Source organism: Zootoca vivipara, chromosome 9 (genome assembly GCF_963506605.1).
Source record: "Zootoca vivipara chromosome 9, rZooViv1.1, whole genome shotgun sequence".
Classification (NCBI taxonomy): Eukaryota; Metazoa; Chordata; class Lepidosauria; order Squamata; family Lacertidae; genus Zootoca; species Zootoca vivipara.
The window spans coordinates 9,660,636-9,674,449 of NC_083284.1; the positions used below are offsets into that span (position 1 = coordinate 9,660,636).

The following is a 13,814-nucleotide window of genomic DNA, read 5'->3' on the forward strand; positions in this document are numbered from 1 at the left end:
TATGCACCAACTACCAGTGCTGAAGAAAGTGAAATTGACCAATTCTATGAAGACCTACAACACCTTCTAGAAATGACACCAAAGAAGGATGTTCTTCTCATTACAGGGGATTGGAATGCTAAAGTAGGGAATCAAGAGATAAAAGGAACAACTGGCAAGTTTGGCCTTGGAGTTCAAAATGAAGCAGGGCAAAGGCTAATAGAGTTCTGTCAAGAGAACAAGCTGGTCATCACAAACACTCTTTTCCAACAACACAAGAGACGACTCTACACATGGATATCACCGAATGGGCAGCATCAAAATCAGATTGATTATATTCTCTGCAGCCAAAGATGGAGAAGCTCTATACAGTCAGCAAAAACAAGACCTGGAGCTGACTGTAACTCAGATCATCAGCTTCTTATAGCAAAATTTCAGCTTAAACTGAAGAAAGTAGGAAAAACCACTGGGCCAGTAAGATACAATCTGAATCAAATCCCTTATGAATACACAGTGGAAGTGAGGAACAGGTTTAAGGATTTAGATTTGGTGGACAGAGTGCCTGAAGAACTATGGATTATACATTATACATTATACAGGAGGCAGCAACATTATACAGGAGGCAGCAACGAAAACCATCCCAAGGAAAAGGAAATGCAAGAAAGCAAAATGGCTATCCAACGAGGCCTTACAAATAGCGGAGGAGAGGAGGCAAGCAAAATGCAAGGGAGATAGGGAAAGATACAGGAAACTGAATGCAGATTTCCAAAAAACAGCAAGGAGAGACAAGAGGGTCTTCTTAAATGAGCAATGCAAAGAAATAGAGGAAAACAATAGAATGGGGAAAACCAGAGATCTGTTCAAGAAAATTGGAGATATGAAAGGAACATTTCGTACAAAGATTACCATAATCAAGGACAAAAGTGGAAAGGACCTAACAGAAGCAGAAGACATCAAGAAGAGGTGGCAAGAATACACAGAGGAATTATACCAGAAAGATATGGAGGTCTCGTACACCCCAGGTAGTGTGGTTGCTGACCTTGAGCCAGACATCTTGGAGAGTGAAGTCAAATGGGCCTTAGAAAGCACTGCTAATAACAAGGCCAGTGGAAGTGATGATATTCCAGCTGAACTATTTAACATTTTAAAAGATGATGCTGTTAAGGTGCTATACCCAATATGCCAGCAAGTTTGGAAAACTCAGCAATGGCCAGAGGATTGGAGAAGATCAGTCTATATTCCAATTCCAAAGAAGGGCAGTGCCAAAGAATGCTCCAACTACCGCACAATTGCGCTCATTTCACACGCTAGCAAGGTTATGCTTAAAATTCTACAAGGCAGGCTTAGGCAGTATGTGGACCGAGAACTCCCAGAAGTGCAAGCTGGATTTCGAAAGGGCAGAGGAACCAGAGACCAAATAGCAAACATGTGCTGGATTATGGAGAAAGCTAGAGAGTTCCAGAAAAACGTCTACTTCTGCTTCATTGACTATACAAAAGCCTTTGACGGTGTCGACCACAGCAAACTATGGCAAGTTCTTAAAGAAATGGGAGTGCCTGATCACCTCATCTGTCTCCTGAGAAATCTCTATGTGGGACAAGAAGCTACAGTTAGAACTGGATATGGAACAACTGATTGGTTCAAAATTGGGAAAGGAGTACGACAAGGTTGTATATTGTCTCCCTGCTTATTTAACTTATATGCAGAATTCATCATGCAAAAGGTTGGACTAGATGAATCCCAAACCGGAATTAAGATTGCCGGAAGAAATATCAACAACCTCAGATATGCAGATGACACAACCTTGATGGCAGAAAGCGAGGAGGAATTAAAGAACCTTTTAATGAGGGTGAAAGAGGAGAGCGCAAAATATGGTCTGAAGCTCAACATCAAAAAAACCAAGATCATGGCCACTGGTCCCATCACCTCCTGGCAAATAGAAGGGGAAGAAATGGAGGCAGTGAGAGCTTTTACTTTCTTGAGCTCCTTGATCACTGCAGATGGTGACAGCAGTCACGAAATTAAAAGACGCCTGCTTCTTGGGAGAAAAGCAATGACAAACCTAGACAGCATCTTAAAAAGCAGAGACATCACCTTGCCGACAAAGGTCCGTATAGTTAAAGCTATGGTTTTCCCAGTAGTGATGTATGGAAGTGAGAGCTGGACCATAAAGAAGGCTGATCGCTGAAGAATTGATGCTTTTGAATTATGGTGCTTGAGGAGACTCTTGAGAGTCCCATGGAGGTGCTTCCGGTTCGTCGCGGCGGTGAGAAGGACGCAGGGACTTTCGCGTGCCGAGGTCCCTGGCTTCTCGGAGGGGGGGGAAGTCCGCAGAGCGAGCGGACTCCCCGTAAAAACATCGGATCGAGAGTTCCGATGACTCAGGAGCCCAGCGGCCGCTCCGTTTGGCGGATCCCCCGCCGCCCGAGAGCTCAATAGAGCGATCGTGAGCCGGCGGGGTTGAACCGCGGGAGCCATTTTGGGCCACATCTTGCCTCCGGGAAGCGAAGCTCCGAGTCCTGACCCGGCAAGCGGCGGATTCTTCCGATTTGAAACTAAAGATTCCTAAAGAAGTAAGTGGAACTTTGATTTGGACCTTAAATTTGCTGATTGGAAAATAGGAGAGACTTTAAAGAAACGGAAGCCGGTCTCTTCCTAATGGGAAACTGGGAGGCGTTTGGAAAAAAAATCCTAAGCCGAATAACAAAAGAATTTGAAACTGTGGACCCGAGAGGGAAAAAAGACTTTTTGGAACCATCTCAGCCCCTGAGTCCGGCACCCCTTGAGGTACAGCGGTATTAAAGAGAAGAGCGTTTTGACAGCTGTCAAAAGCTGTCAAACTGTCAAAAGACCGGGTGGATTGATTGCACTGCTGTGAACAGGAAAAATTGTTTGGAATTGTCAAAGAATTACTTAAATTGGAAGTAAGAATGGATTTGGGACTGAGTTAAGAACTAAGAAAAAGAACAGCCAAAATGGAGTCGATCGTCTGAGAAAGGAATTTTCCAGTACCCATTGTTCCCTACACCCTGTTTATCTGCGGTTACGAGAGGTATGAAAACAAAACTTTCTCGAGCCTTCCAGGAGACTGTGCTGAACTACTTGCTGTCATGGGAAGATTTTTACAAGGAACGGCAACATCCCAGCTCACCACCAGTTGAGATTGAAGTCCAAGTCCAGGACTTAGAGGTTAATTCAAATTTGGAGATTATTGACTCTGAGACTGTGGGTGATAAGAAACAATTTGAAGAGGACTTGGACTATGACAAATTTGTTTGGGATGAAGCAAAAGATGACCTCCAAAAGGGAGAAAAACAAGCAGAACAAGAAGATGAGAGACAAAGGGACTTAAAGTCTAATGGAATTGAAGATCCTGGAAGGGTTAAAATGTGGAGTGGGGTTTTTGTGGGATGGGAAGGACAGGGGCAAAGGGGGGCAAAGGTCTGGAGATGGATCTGGGAAAGAATGGGTGTGGGGTAAAAACTTTAGTTAAAAGGTATTGTTTTGGTCTCTGAAAGACGGTTTTCGAAATCTTGGCTTGACAATGGAAACGCTGAACCAATTGGGGGAAAAAGACTTGGGGAGAGGAAATGGAATGCAAAAAGAAAGGGAAAAAAAAAGTTATGTTTCCTTAAGGGAGTATAAGAATGGTTGGGAAAGAACTTTTAAGTGATTGTAAATTATTGCAGGTTAAGTGAGGTGTTTAGGCAGAAAGCTGCCCACCCTCCTCTTCTTATTCTGAGGCACTCAGTGGCAGGGGGTGCCCAGATGGGTGAGGAGGAAATGGAACCTTGGAAGTGCTGTTACCCTGCAGGTACCTCTTGTGGCAGGGGGGGGCCTGTGGGGGGACAGCATGAAAAAGGAGGAGGATTGAGTTAATATTATAAGATTAAGATTTGAAACTGAGTTGGAAAATTCGCCACAAGTAATCAGTTTTTGTTGGAAAACCATGAGGAAGACCACCGAGGGAGTCGCAATTAAGATGTTAAAATAATAAGAACTGGGAAGTTTGAATTCTTCCCAATTTTTTTTTCTTCTGTTTTTTCTTTTGTTTTTTCTTTCTTTCTTTCTCTTTTAGGTTTGTTAATATGATTAAGAAAGAGTTGGGGGATGCAGATCCCCATAACTCTTCCCTACCTGTTCTCTCAGTGGCAGGGGGGGGATATGGGGGGAGGAGGGAGGGGGGAAGCAGAACTCAATTCATAATTGGACCCCTTTGATTCTTAAAGCACACGGGTCCTACTGGTGGCAGAAGTGGACCGGTGTGTGGAGGGAAAACGAAGGGACAGGGTTATACTGTATGTTTTGTTCTGTAAAATCAATAAAAATTTCTTTAAAAAAAAAAAAGAGAGTCCCATGGACTGCTAGAAGATCAAACCTATCCATTCTTAAGGAAATCAGCCCTGAGTGCTCCCTGGAAGGACAGATCGTGAAGCTGAGGCTCCAATACTTTGGCCACCTCATGAGAAGAGAAGAATCCTTGGAAAAGACCCTGATGTTGGGAAAGATTGAGGGCACTAGGAGAAGGGGACGACAGAGGACAAGATGGTTGGACAGTGTTCTCGAAGCTACGAACATGAGTTTGACCAAACTGCGGGAGGCAGTGCAAGACAGGAGTGCCTGGCGTGCTATGGTCCATGGGGTCACGAAGAGTCAGACACGACTAAACGACTAAACAACAACAACAACAACTCTTGTTCACAAAATATTTAGCCTTGCAAATTTTGTTGTTTCCAAATTACATCTCATGTAAAGGTAAAGGTAAAGGGACCCCCGACCATTAGGTCCAGTCGTGACCAATTCTGGGGTTGCGGCGCTTATCTTGTGTTATTGGCCGAGGGAGCCGGCGTACAGCTTCCAGGTCATGTGGCCAGCATGACAAAGCCACTTCTGGCAAACCAGAGCAGCGCATGGAATCGCCGTTTACCTTCCCACTGTAGTGGTACCTATTTATCTACTTGCACTTTAACGTGCTTTCGAGATAAACAAGACAGGTAGCTTCATTTATTCAGCTGTAAGTTCAATATCTGAAAAGTCATCTGTATGAATCTTGCATCTCCCTGTCTCCTCTCCAACCCCCCTTTTCTGTATACCAATATGTGAATCTAATATATGATGCTTCATTCTTCTTTAAAGGAACTATACAACATGCCCTTCATGAGTACCTTTGCTTTTTCTGTATTTAACAATATTTTGTTGTCTTTTTCAAAAGCTGCCCTTTTATATGTGTAAAAGGGGGGTTGTCTTGATACTGGTATTTAAATGTTATTTTAAAAGCTTATTTACCGAAAAACAGCATCTATATGAAGTTTGTTTATATTAACACAGTGATTTAATTGATCTGAGGGTCTCCCCTCTTTCACCTCTGAATCAGCTGTGAGGAATTAATAAGTTTTCTCTTTCATTTTTTATTAACCTCGTTGTTGTTCTTGTTGTTTAAATTTGCATACCATCCGAAGATCCCAGGGTGGTTCACAAGAGAAAAATGCAAAATGAGAATACAAAATACATAATAAAAACAAAAACAAACCAATAATTCCCTACCACAAACACATTTAAAAGGCCATTTTTATGCAATGTGCAAAATTGGCTGGTCTTTTGGGAAGCTAGAGATGTGTAGGACAAGTGCAATTTTTTTATTATTATCTAATGCAAAGCAACCCACAGCAAAGTGCCTCTAAACCTTACAGAAGCAAAAGTATGGGCTCCTCATTTTATGATCACATCATGCAACATCAACATTTCCCTGCATGGAAAATGTGGCCACATACATTAAACACCCAGTGTACACTCATCTGGGAAACCTGTCTGAATCAGTTTTCCTAGAAAAGTATACAGCACACTGGTGTAGAAAAATGCACACACATTTTGTGACAGCCCCATGGCCTGCGTTTGTTGTAAGACGGTTAGATTTAGGGTGAGGATTGGTGTGTAAGACCAGTGTCCCGCTCAGTAATCCTCATGCATGGAGCTTCCCCTGAGAAGTAGGAATCCCAGAGTTAGGGAGAACAAGGCGATATTCACAGGTAGGGATTAATATATCCAAACACAGTAAGAAGTTCTTAAGACAGAGTGGGGGGGGGAGGAGAGAGAGAGAGAGAGAGATTAGCAGAGCTCTGATAACAAGAGAAAACCGAAGAGCTAATATTTAAAAGTGTAGTGGGAGAGGTGGAAGGTCCTGGAAAACAACGACTCAGCACTTGGAGAGAAAAACAGAAGTCTAGATTTGGGGAAAGGGATCAGTTATTGTAATGTCACAGCAGAGCTCCACTGGAATTACTGCTGGGTGGATTACACGATGGTGACTTGATTAATTATTGTCTAATTGTGTCATCACTCCAGCACAATTCATCTGCATGCATTGCTTGTAAGTGACCAATTTTTTATTCATTTTTTTTAGTCTAATAAGAAACTAAGCATGGTGTGCGTGCAAATTAAAGCCCAACCTCAAAGTGTTTAATTTATGCTAATTCCAAATTGAAAACATCTAAATGTTTGAATGGCCGTATTTTGGGTGCTTTATTCTGTTACTTTAAAATGATTTCAGTCTGAAATTATTCAAGCCAAGGGATATAACAACAACAACAACAACACTTCCCTTTATATCACTTCAACTACCTCACTAACCCTAAAAACAACCCTGTGAGGTAGGGCAGTGCTACTGTCCCCAAACTGCACAGGGGAAACTGAGACTGAGAAATAGCATCTTGCCTAAAACAATCTTGCAAGTTAATGGTTGAGGTGAGAGTTCCTGGCTGAGATCCTATATAATAACCACTACACTAGATGATAGATAGATAGATGACAGATAGATAGATAGATAGATAGATAGATAGATAGATAGATAGATAGATAGATAGATAGAAAAATAGATAGATAGATAGATAGATAGATAGATAGATAGATAGATAGATAGATAGATAGATAGATAGATAGATAGATGAACTATATTTGAAATTTGTTTTTAAGCACAGATGGTTTTAATATGAATTAATGATGTTATAACTGAATCACCTTTGTGACAAGTGTTGTGCAAAGATCACTGTGTGTGTATTGTTTGTGTGCTAATCTTCTGAATAAAGGATAGGAACATTAGGAAGCTGCTTTAGACCATTGGGTCAATCTAGCTCAGTCTTACGTACACTGACTGGGGGTGACAATTCAGGATTTCGAGCAGAGGTCCCAACCCCACCTGGAGATGCAAGGGATCGAACCTGCAACCTTTTGTTTGCAGGGCAGACACTCCGCCACTGAGCTACGACCCTTCCCCATAATTAAGGATAACATAGTAGCTCTATTTACCAGCAAATGCTTGGAAAATTCCTTTTTATTGAAAAAGCTTTTCCAGAACCACCAGAGAATAATTAGGAAGAAAGGGACAGAGAAAGCTGACTTCTACTGAGTCGGACCATTGGTCCACGCATTGCGTACGCTGGCTAGCAGAGGTCCTCCAGGATTCAGGCAGGGGTCTCTCTCCCAGTTGTACCTGGAGATGCTGCAAACTGAGCCTCAGATCATAGAATCAGAGAGTTGGAAGGGACCACCAGAGTCCCAATGTGGGGCTCAAACCCATAACCCTGAGATTAAGAGTCTCATGCTCTGCCAACAGAGCTATCCAGTTTAGGTCCTACCACTGAGCTACAGTCCAAATGGTACTTGTGGAACCCCCCAAACTTCCGGAAGAAGGTGCTCTCCAAAATTAACACATGGCTTGCCACAACTTCTTCCTCAAGGGGCCGTCCGCTTCCCCCAGAGCCTAAAAGACAAAGCGATGCCAACTCACCTTGCCGTCTCCTTCCATTCCATCTCCTGCCCATCAACAGCCAGGAGCTCGTCCAGTTCCGTGAAGAGCTGGGGTGGTGCGGGGCTGTCATCGTCTTCACCCAAAATGAAGCGGATGCGTTCGGCGGCGGGGGAGACTGCAGAGGTGAAAATACTGCGGTTAACAGACTGCAGGATGATCAGGGAGGTGCGGTTCCTCTCCCTTCCCTTCTCCCCACATCCATTTGGCTGCTTCTCCTCGTCGCCTGCTCCATCTGACATCTTAGCCCTCAGTGTGGGCTGTCAGCTCTTTTTTTAATTATTATTATTATTTGCTAGGTGCCTACTTCTCAAGTCTCTCTCTTCTTACAACTTCTTAAAAAAAACTTCCAAGCTGGGGGTAAAGTTCAAGAGGACGTGCGTCTTCTTCCCCCACCTCTCTAAGCTCTGTGTTCACAGCAGACCCACACAGCTCCTTGTCCAAAAAAACCGGAGAGAGCTTCCAGGCTCAGCACCAATTTGCTCTATGGTGCATGCCCAGGGACCTTTAGTACTCTGATCAGCCGAGGTCCTTTAAAGTCTTTTTCCTTTATAGGCAGAGAACCAGTTCAAGCCAAAACTATTTGGGGGGCACCTCGTGAAGAGGAAGTGGCTTCCCACTGCCAACTCCCCCCCCCACCCGGTTTGTACAAAGCTGGAACTTTCATTGGCTTGCGAGGCAACACTCATTACCAGTGTAAAAGGGAATATTTAACAAAATAGCCCAGCTCTTCGTTTGCATAGGAAGCTGTGTACTCTGGTCCATTTAGTCAAGTATCAAATACAGTGAGGGAAAAGGGAAGGAGCAGAAAGGCACAAAGCAATCAACTCATCCACAGGTAAGACACGGTGTAGCTAAAAAGAACATTAGTTTTGGTCACATGTAGGTTACACCTGCTATACCATGCCATACCTAGAACATACCATCCCTAGGCTAGAACCATTAACACCTGCTGCTCTGTAATGTCTTGCTCTTTTAACACTTTGCTCAGGCATCTCCAAATGCAACTAACCATCAACCATCCAAGCAACTATGTTTAAAGGCATTTCCACATCACCTAACACTCAGCAAGTGCCACTTCTTTAAGAGGCTGCATTTGATGAAAGCTACTGTTCAAATTTAAAGGGGGAAAGACCACTGTTAATATGTTCTTTTTCATGCCAGACCCAAAGGAACAACTGCATGCCTAATCTTGCAGCACTACCATTATTATTATTATTATTATTATTATTATTATTATTATTATTATTATTTCCACGTTGAGAAGTCAACTGCAATTTTAGGTGATTTCATTTACTGATTGTGTTTAAAGCTGCCAAATGCATATAGGAACCTGTAGTCCTCTAGGTATTGCTGGTGGACTCCAGCTCCTACCAACCCCAGCCAGCACGGCCAACAATCCTGGATGATGGGAGATGTAATTCTGCAACTTCTGGGGGGCCATAGATTCCCCACCCCTGCTCAAAAGTGAGTTGCTCTCATCTTCATACTCCTTTGGGCTGCAAGGGTAAAATGTACCTCCCATATTTTAACTCAGAAAGCAAGTGTGCATGTCAAAGTTCTGGGAATCCCTGGTTTAGACTCTTTGGAAATCTGGGTCTTGATATAAGTTTTATCTGGAAACAAGTTACTTTTTGCAGTCTCCTTGGGCTGTCAGCCTGAATTTACCACACCTTGTGCCATTCTTTAGATTTACTGGGCAACTCAGCAAAGGCTTTGCCCCATGTCTTCTCTCTCTACACTGCATGACTATAACATGTTCTACTGAACAAAAGCCACGAGCCTAGGACAATTGTTGTTGTTGTTGTTTAGTCGTGTCCGACTCTTCGTGACCCCATGGACCATAGCACGCCAGGCACTCCTGAGGACAATTATGCCCCACCTTTCAACTTAAACTGCTTCCAAAACAGATAAAAGTGCAAGTTCAGCATAGATCACTACAGTGATAGCATCCTTTGCTTTTAAGGATTTAATTTGGGTTCAGCTTTCTTTTTTCACCAATATATTTCCATAGTTATGGTTCTTATTTTGATATACATGGTTTAGCTCTTGCTGTTTGGAGATTAAGTAAGAGTTTTCAGGAGGTGTTGTTTCATTCTGCTTCTGTGTTTTCCTTTTTTCTTTTCTCCTTGGATTATACTTGGTATTCTTTAGTTTCAAGACATTGTGCATTCATTTTGGCTGGTTTGTGTACTTTTAGGTTAATTTGGACTGCTGTATTACTGCAACATGTGGACGTTTTTTTTTTTTTGGATTACTGAGTTAGTACAGTATGTGGATACAATTTTTAAAAATAATGTGAAGGAGGGGAAAATAATTAAAATAACAGCTATGAAAACTCAATCAAGATCCAGTTTCTGGACTAAGAGTGGGTTGAGCAAATCAGGAGTTGCAAGAATGCTCTTACTTAAAGCAACCATAACAACAGCAGCTTTTAAAATACATTTTTCTCCCTGGTTTCCTGTTGCCACAAAAGTTTCCCATCCTGAGACAAACAAGACAAGCATATTCTGTTTTTTGTTTTTAAAACACAGGATCAAGATCCATTCTAACTGGAGGTGGGGGAGATGGTGAGAGACAGGGATCATTTAAAAAACAAAAACCTTTTGGTGAGAAGAGAGGTAGTTGTTTTGTAAACCAACCTGGTGAATCAAAGCACAGTACTGTGTTAATTGCATGTGTCCAAGCTAAAGAACTGAAAACTTTGCCAATATCTTCCGACTCAAGACAAATCCAAGTAGTTCTTTCTAGCCTGGTGCTGATGTAACTGACAACTCGCTCAGCAGTCCATCTAAAATTCAAGGGCCCCCATGTCAATTATTTACATCTGCATTTTGCCTTGGTCACCAACTTTATATTTATAATTTTGCACAGGGGGTAATATTTTGAACAGAACAAAGGGTTCAAGGAGCAAGCTATATTTGCTCCTTTCCCATGCAAACCAAGAAGGCAAAGTGTCCCTTCCACCAACAAGCAGGAGCAGCAACAAAAGCTCAGCTAAAAGTTCTCGCCTTCTGCACCTCAGCTGCTCACCTCTGTTTTCTGATTCATACATGTGGGTAAGCAAAGGGGAGCAGAAGTCAGGAACTTGAGAAGGAATTCTGTCTGACGTGGAATTCTGGATCCTGAGCTATCTCCAAACTCTTTTTATGCCTATTCTGTTCAGGGTGCTGGTACTAATGTACAAAACCATACACAGCTCAGGAACAGGATACCTAAAAGATTGTCTTGCCCCTTATATACCCAGCCAATCACTCCTGCTAAGGACATCTCATCAGGAGTCCCTTTCTATATGATGTAGGAAGCAGGTCTTTTCTGTGCCTATTGAAAACCTTCCTTTTCCAACAAGCCTCGTTAGCAGAGATTTTTTTTATCTCCGTCTGTATCTATAATGGACTTGAAAAACAGTTTTCAGTGTATACACTTTTTTGTTTTAATTGCCGAGTCACTTCAGAATGTTTTATAGGAAGCAATTCATAAATGAAATGAATAGTTAACTGTTGTCTACTCTCTCACAGCTCCCTATTTCAACTCAAGTTCTGTAAAATTAGGCTTGCATTGCTTTTTGAAACAATACAAGTAGTGTATTGTTAGCGGTGCGCTGCCGCCTGTGGAATGCCTTCCTGTCAGACACCAAAGAGATAAATAACTATATAATCTTCCCAAGACACCTGAAAGCAGCCCTGTATTGGGAAGTTTTAATGTGTGATGTTCTGCTGTGTCTTTGCATTTTTGTTGGAAGCAGCCCGGAGTGGCTGGGGCAACCCAGTCAGGTGGGCAGGGTACAAAAAATAAGGTAGTAGTAGTAGTAGTAAACAAAATATGGAGGGCCGGTGTCACCTTTTGGCAGCTGGTATGGAAAGCTGACCATACTGAGACTTTCTCAGAATGCTACCTGGTCATGTCAAAGCATTCGTAAAAGAATTATTAAACTCACAGAAAATCTGGGAAGGGAAAGGGTGGAGCAACTTGGATGGATCAAAACTCAGAATTCAACTCATTCAAATTGGACGAGGGTTGGAAAATATTCAGACTGGCGCTTGTCCGAACTGTTCCTTCCTTCCATAGTTAAAATACATCTCATTCCCATAGGACAGGGCCTCAACCCAGACACTTCCACATCTGGTATCTGAAGAAGTGTGCATGCACATGAAAGCTCATACCTATGACAAACTTAGTTGGTCTCTAAGGTGCTACTGGAAGGAATTTTTGTTTGTTTGTTTGTTTCGACTTCCACATCAGTAAGGGAGTCCTGGACCCTCTTCAAAAATAGAGAGGCCCTCTTTCCCTAGCAGGAGGAAGAAGTGGTTGTGGTACCTCCACCTCCTTTTTCCAAGCAAGGTTGCTTACTCTGTCATCCAGCACCAACTCTTCCTCACAGAAACTCCCTCACTTCTGGGGATCCTGCTTTCTGTGCCAAGTCATTCCAAAATGCATCAGGATGCACTGCAGGATGCCCCAAGAACAGAGCACAGCCATTTTCACCAAGCGCAGTCCCTCCTCCAAGGAAGCAAGACCTAGAGCACACACCTCCCTACATTACTATTTCAGCTTCCAAAGTCTCCAGGTTATTGGTTTTCTATTCAAGGGCCTGCCAGCGAGCCTAGTCTTATCTCTGGCTCCCACCATGCGCTGACCAAGGTGCTGACTTTAGACTTCCACTGCATGCTTCAGCCCAGGGCCATCATCCCATACCACTGGCCATGCAGGCTGGGGCTGATAGCATCCTATTGGCTATCCCTGCTTCACTCTGTCACCTGCTTGCCAAAGGCAAAAAGTTGGGCAGTGCCTCTTCTCTGGGCACCAACCTTCCATATAGAGATTTATGCATGAGGCCTATTTGAGCATTCACACACATGTACAATTGCCACCATGCGAGAGGGGAATAGGAACCAACTCATAGGCCCTGTGCCTCCTGCATGCCCACGCTGCATTTCTTGCAACCTCCAACATCTCGGGGGGGGGGGCTGAACATCAGCAGCAACGAGCCTCTTTTTCTCAGTAACATTCCCCTTGTGGTTAGAAGATATGGATTCTGAATCTGTTTTGACTTCAGCAGGCTCCATGCTACAGCTGTTGAGCCCCAAACATGTGTGGCATGATAGGAGCCAGCAATGCAGGAGGGGACAGGAGCAACAGGCTTATCCCCACTTCACCCCACCTCACAGGGTAACAACCACAAGAGGAGGATAACAATTGAATAGGGCATTAGGGTCTGAGGAAACATACCATATATTCTGGCATATAAGACGACAGGGCGTATAAGACGACCCCCAACTTTTCCAGTTAAAATATTGAGATTGGGATATACTCGCCGTATAAGAAATACGACCCGGCATATAAGACAACCCCCGACTTTTGAGAAGGTTTTCCTGGGTTAAAAAGTAGTCTTATACACAGGAATATACAGTGTACACACACACACACACACACACACACACACACACACACACACACAAGCATTATGGACTAAATACATGGCTCCTACGCTCAAATAAGTATTGCCACTGGTGTGTGTGTGTGTCTGTGTGTGAAGCTGTTGGGACTGGCCATCAGGAGACCTGAAGGACAAATTCTTGAGCATGCTGGTGACACCTAGCTCTTTTTCCCGGTCACACCTGAATCAGGAATGGATGTGCAGGTCTTGAGACAGCATCTGGATGCAGCAAAGCAATACACTACCAATTATCCCAGTAACGTTGTCCATATAATCAAAGGTTCGAAAAAGCCTACCCAACAAAAACCCCAAAAAGTCTTCACTTAACTTCTGATAAGTATCAAAGCATGGGCTCAGGCATGCCTTCTTTACAGAGAAAGCACCACACTTTTTTTGCTCCTAGAGCACAAAAAGCGTTTGAATTCTGAACCTCACACGATGTCAGGGAGCTCTGAGGCAGGTGCTCAATTTGAGTAGCGTCTGAGTGCCATTCAGTCGCACAAAAGTGGCACATGACCCTTCCTTCGCTATACCTTTTCTAGCTTGCAGGTAGCAGACTGCATGTTAGAATGCGACTCGCCTGTCCCCCTCTAGGGA

At 43.3% G+C, this 13,814-nt stretch overlaps 1 protein-coding gene across 3 annotated transcripts in view; it reads right to left on the minus strand.

The window, feature by feature from the left end:
* SLC4A4 (solute carrier family 4 member 4) overlaps window positions 1-13,814 on the minus strand; it is a 191,034-nt gene that overhangs the window by 78,261 nt on the left and 98,959 nt on the right. For all 3 annotated transcript variants that reach the window (XM_035103066.2, XM_035103068.2, XM_060278361.1), the window contains exon 4: window positions 7,763-7,898. In XM_035103066.2, coding sequence (XP_034958957.1) covers window positions 7,763-7,898 — 136 coding nt within the window. The remainder of the gene's footprint in view (window positions 1-7,762; window positions 7,899-13,814) is intronic.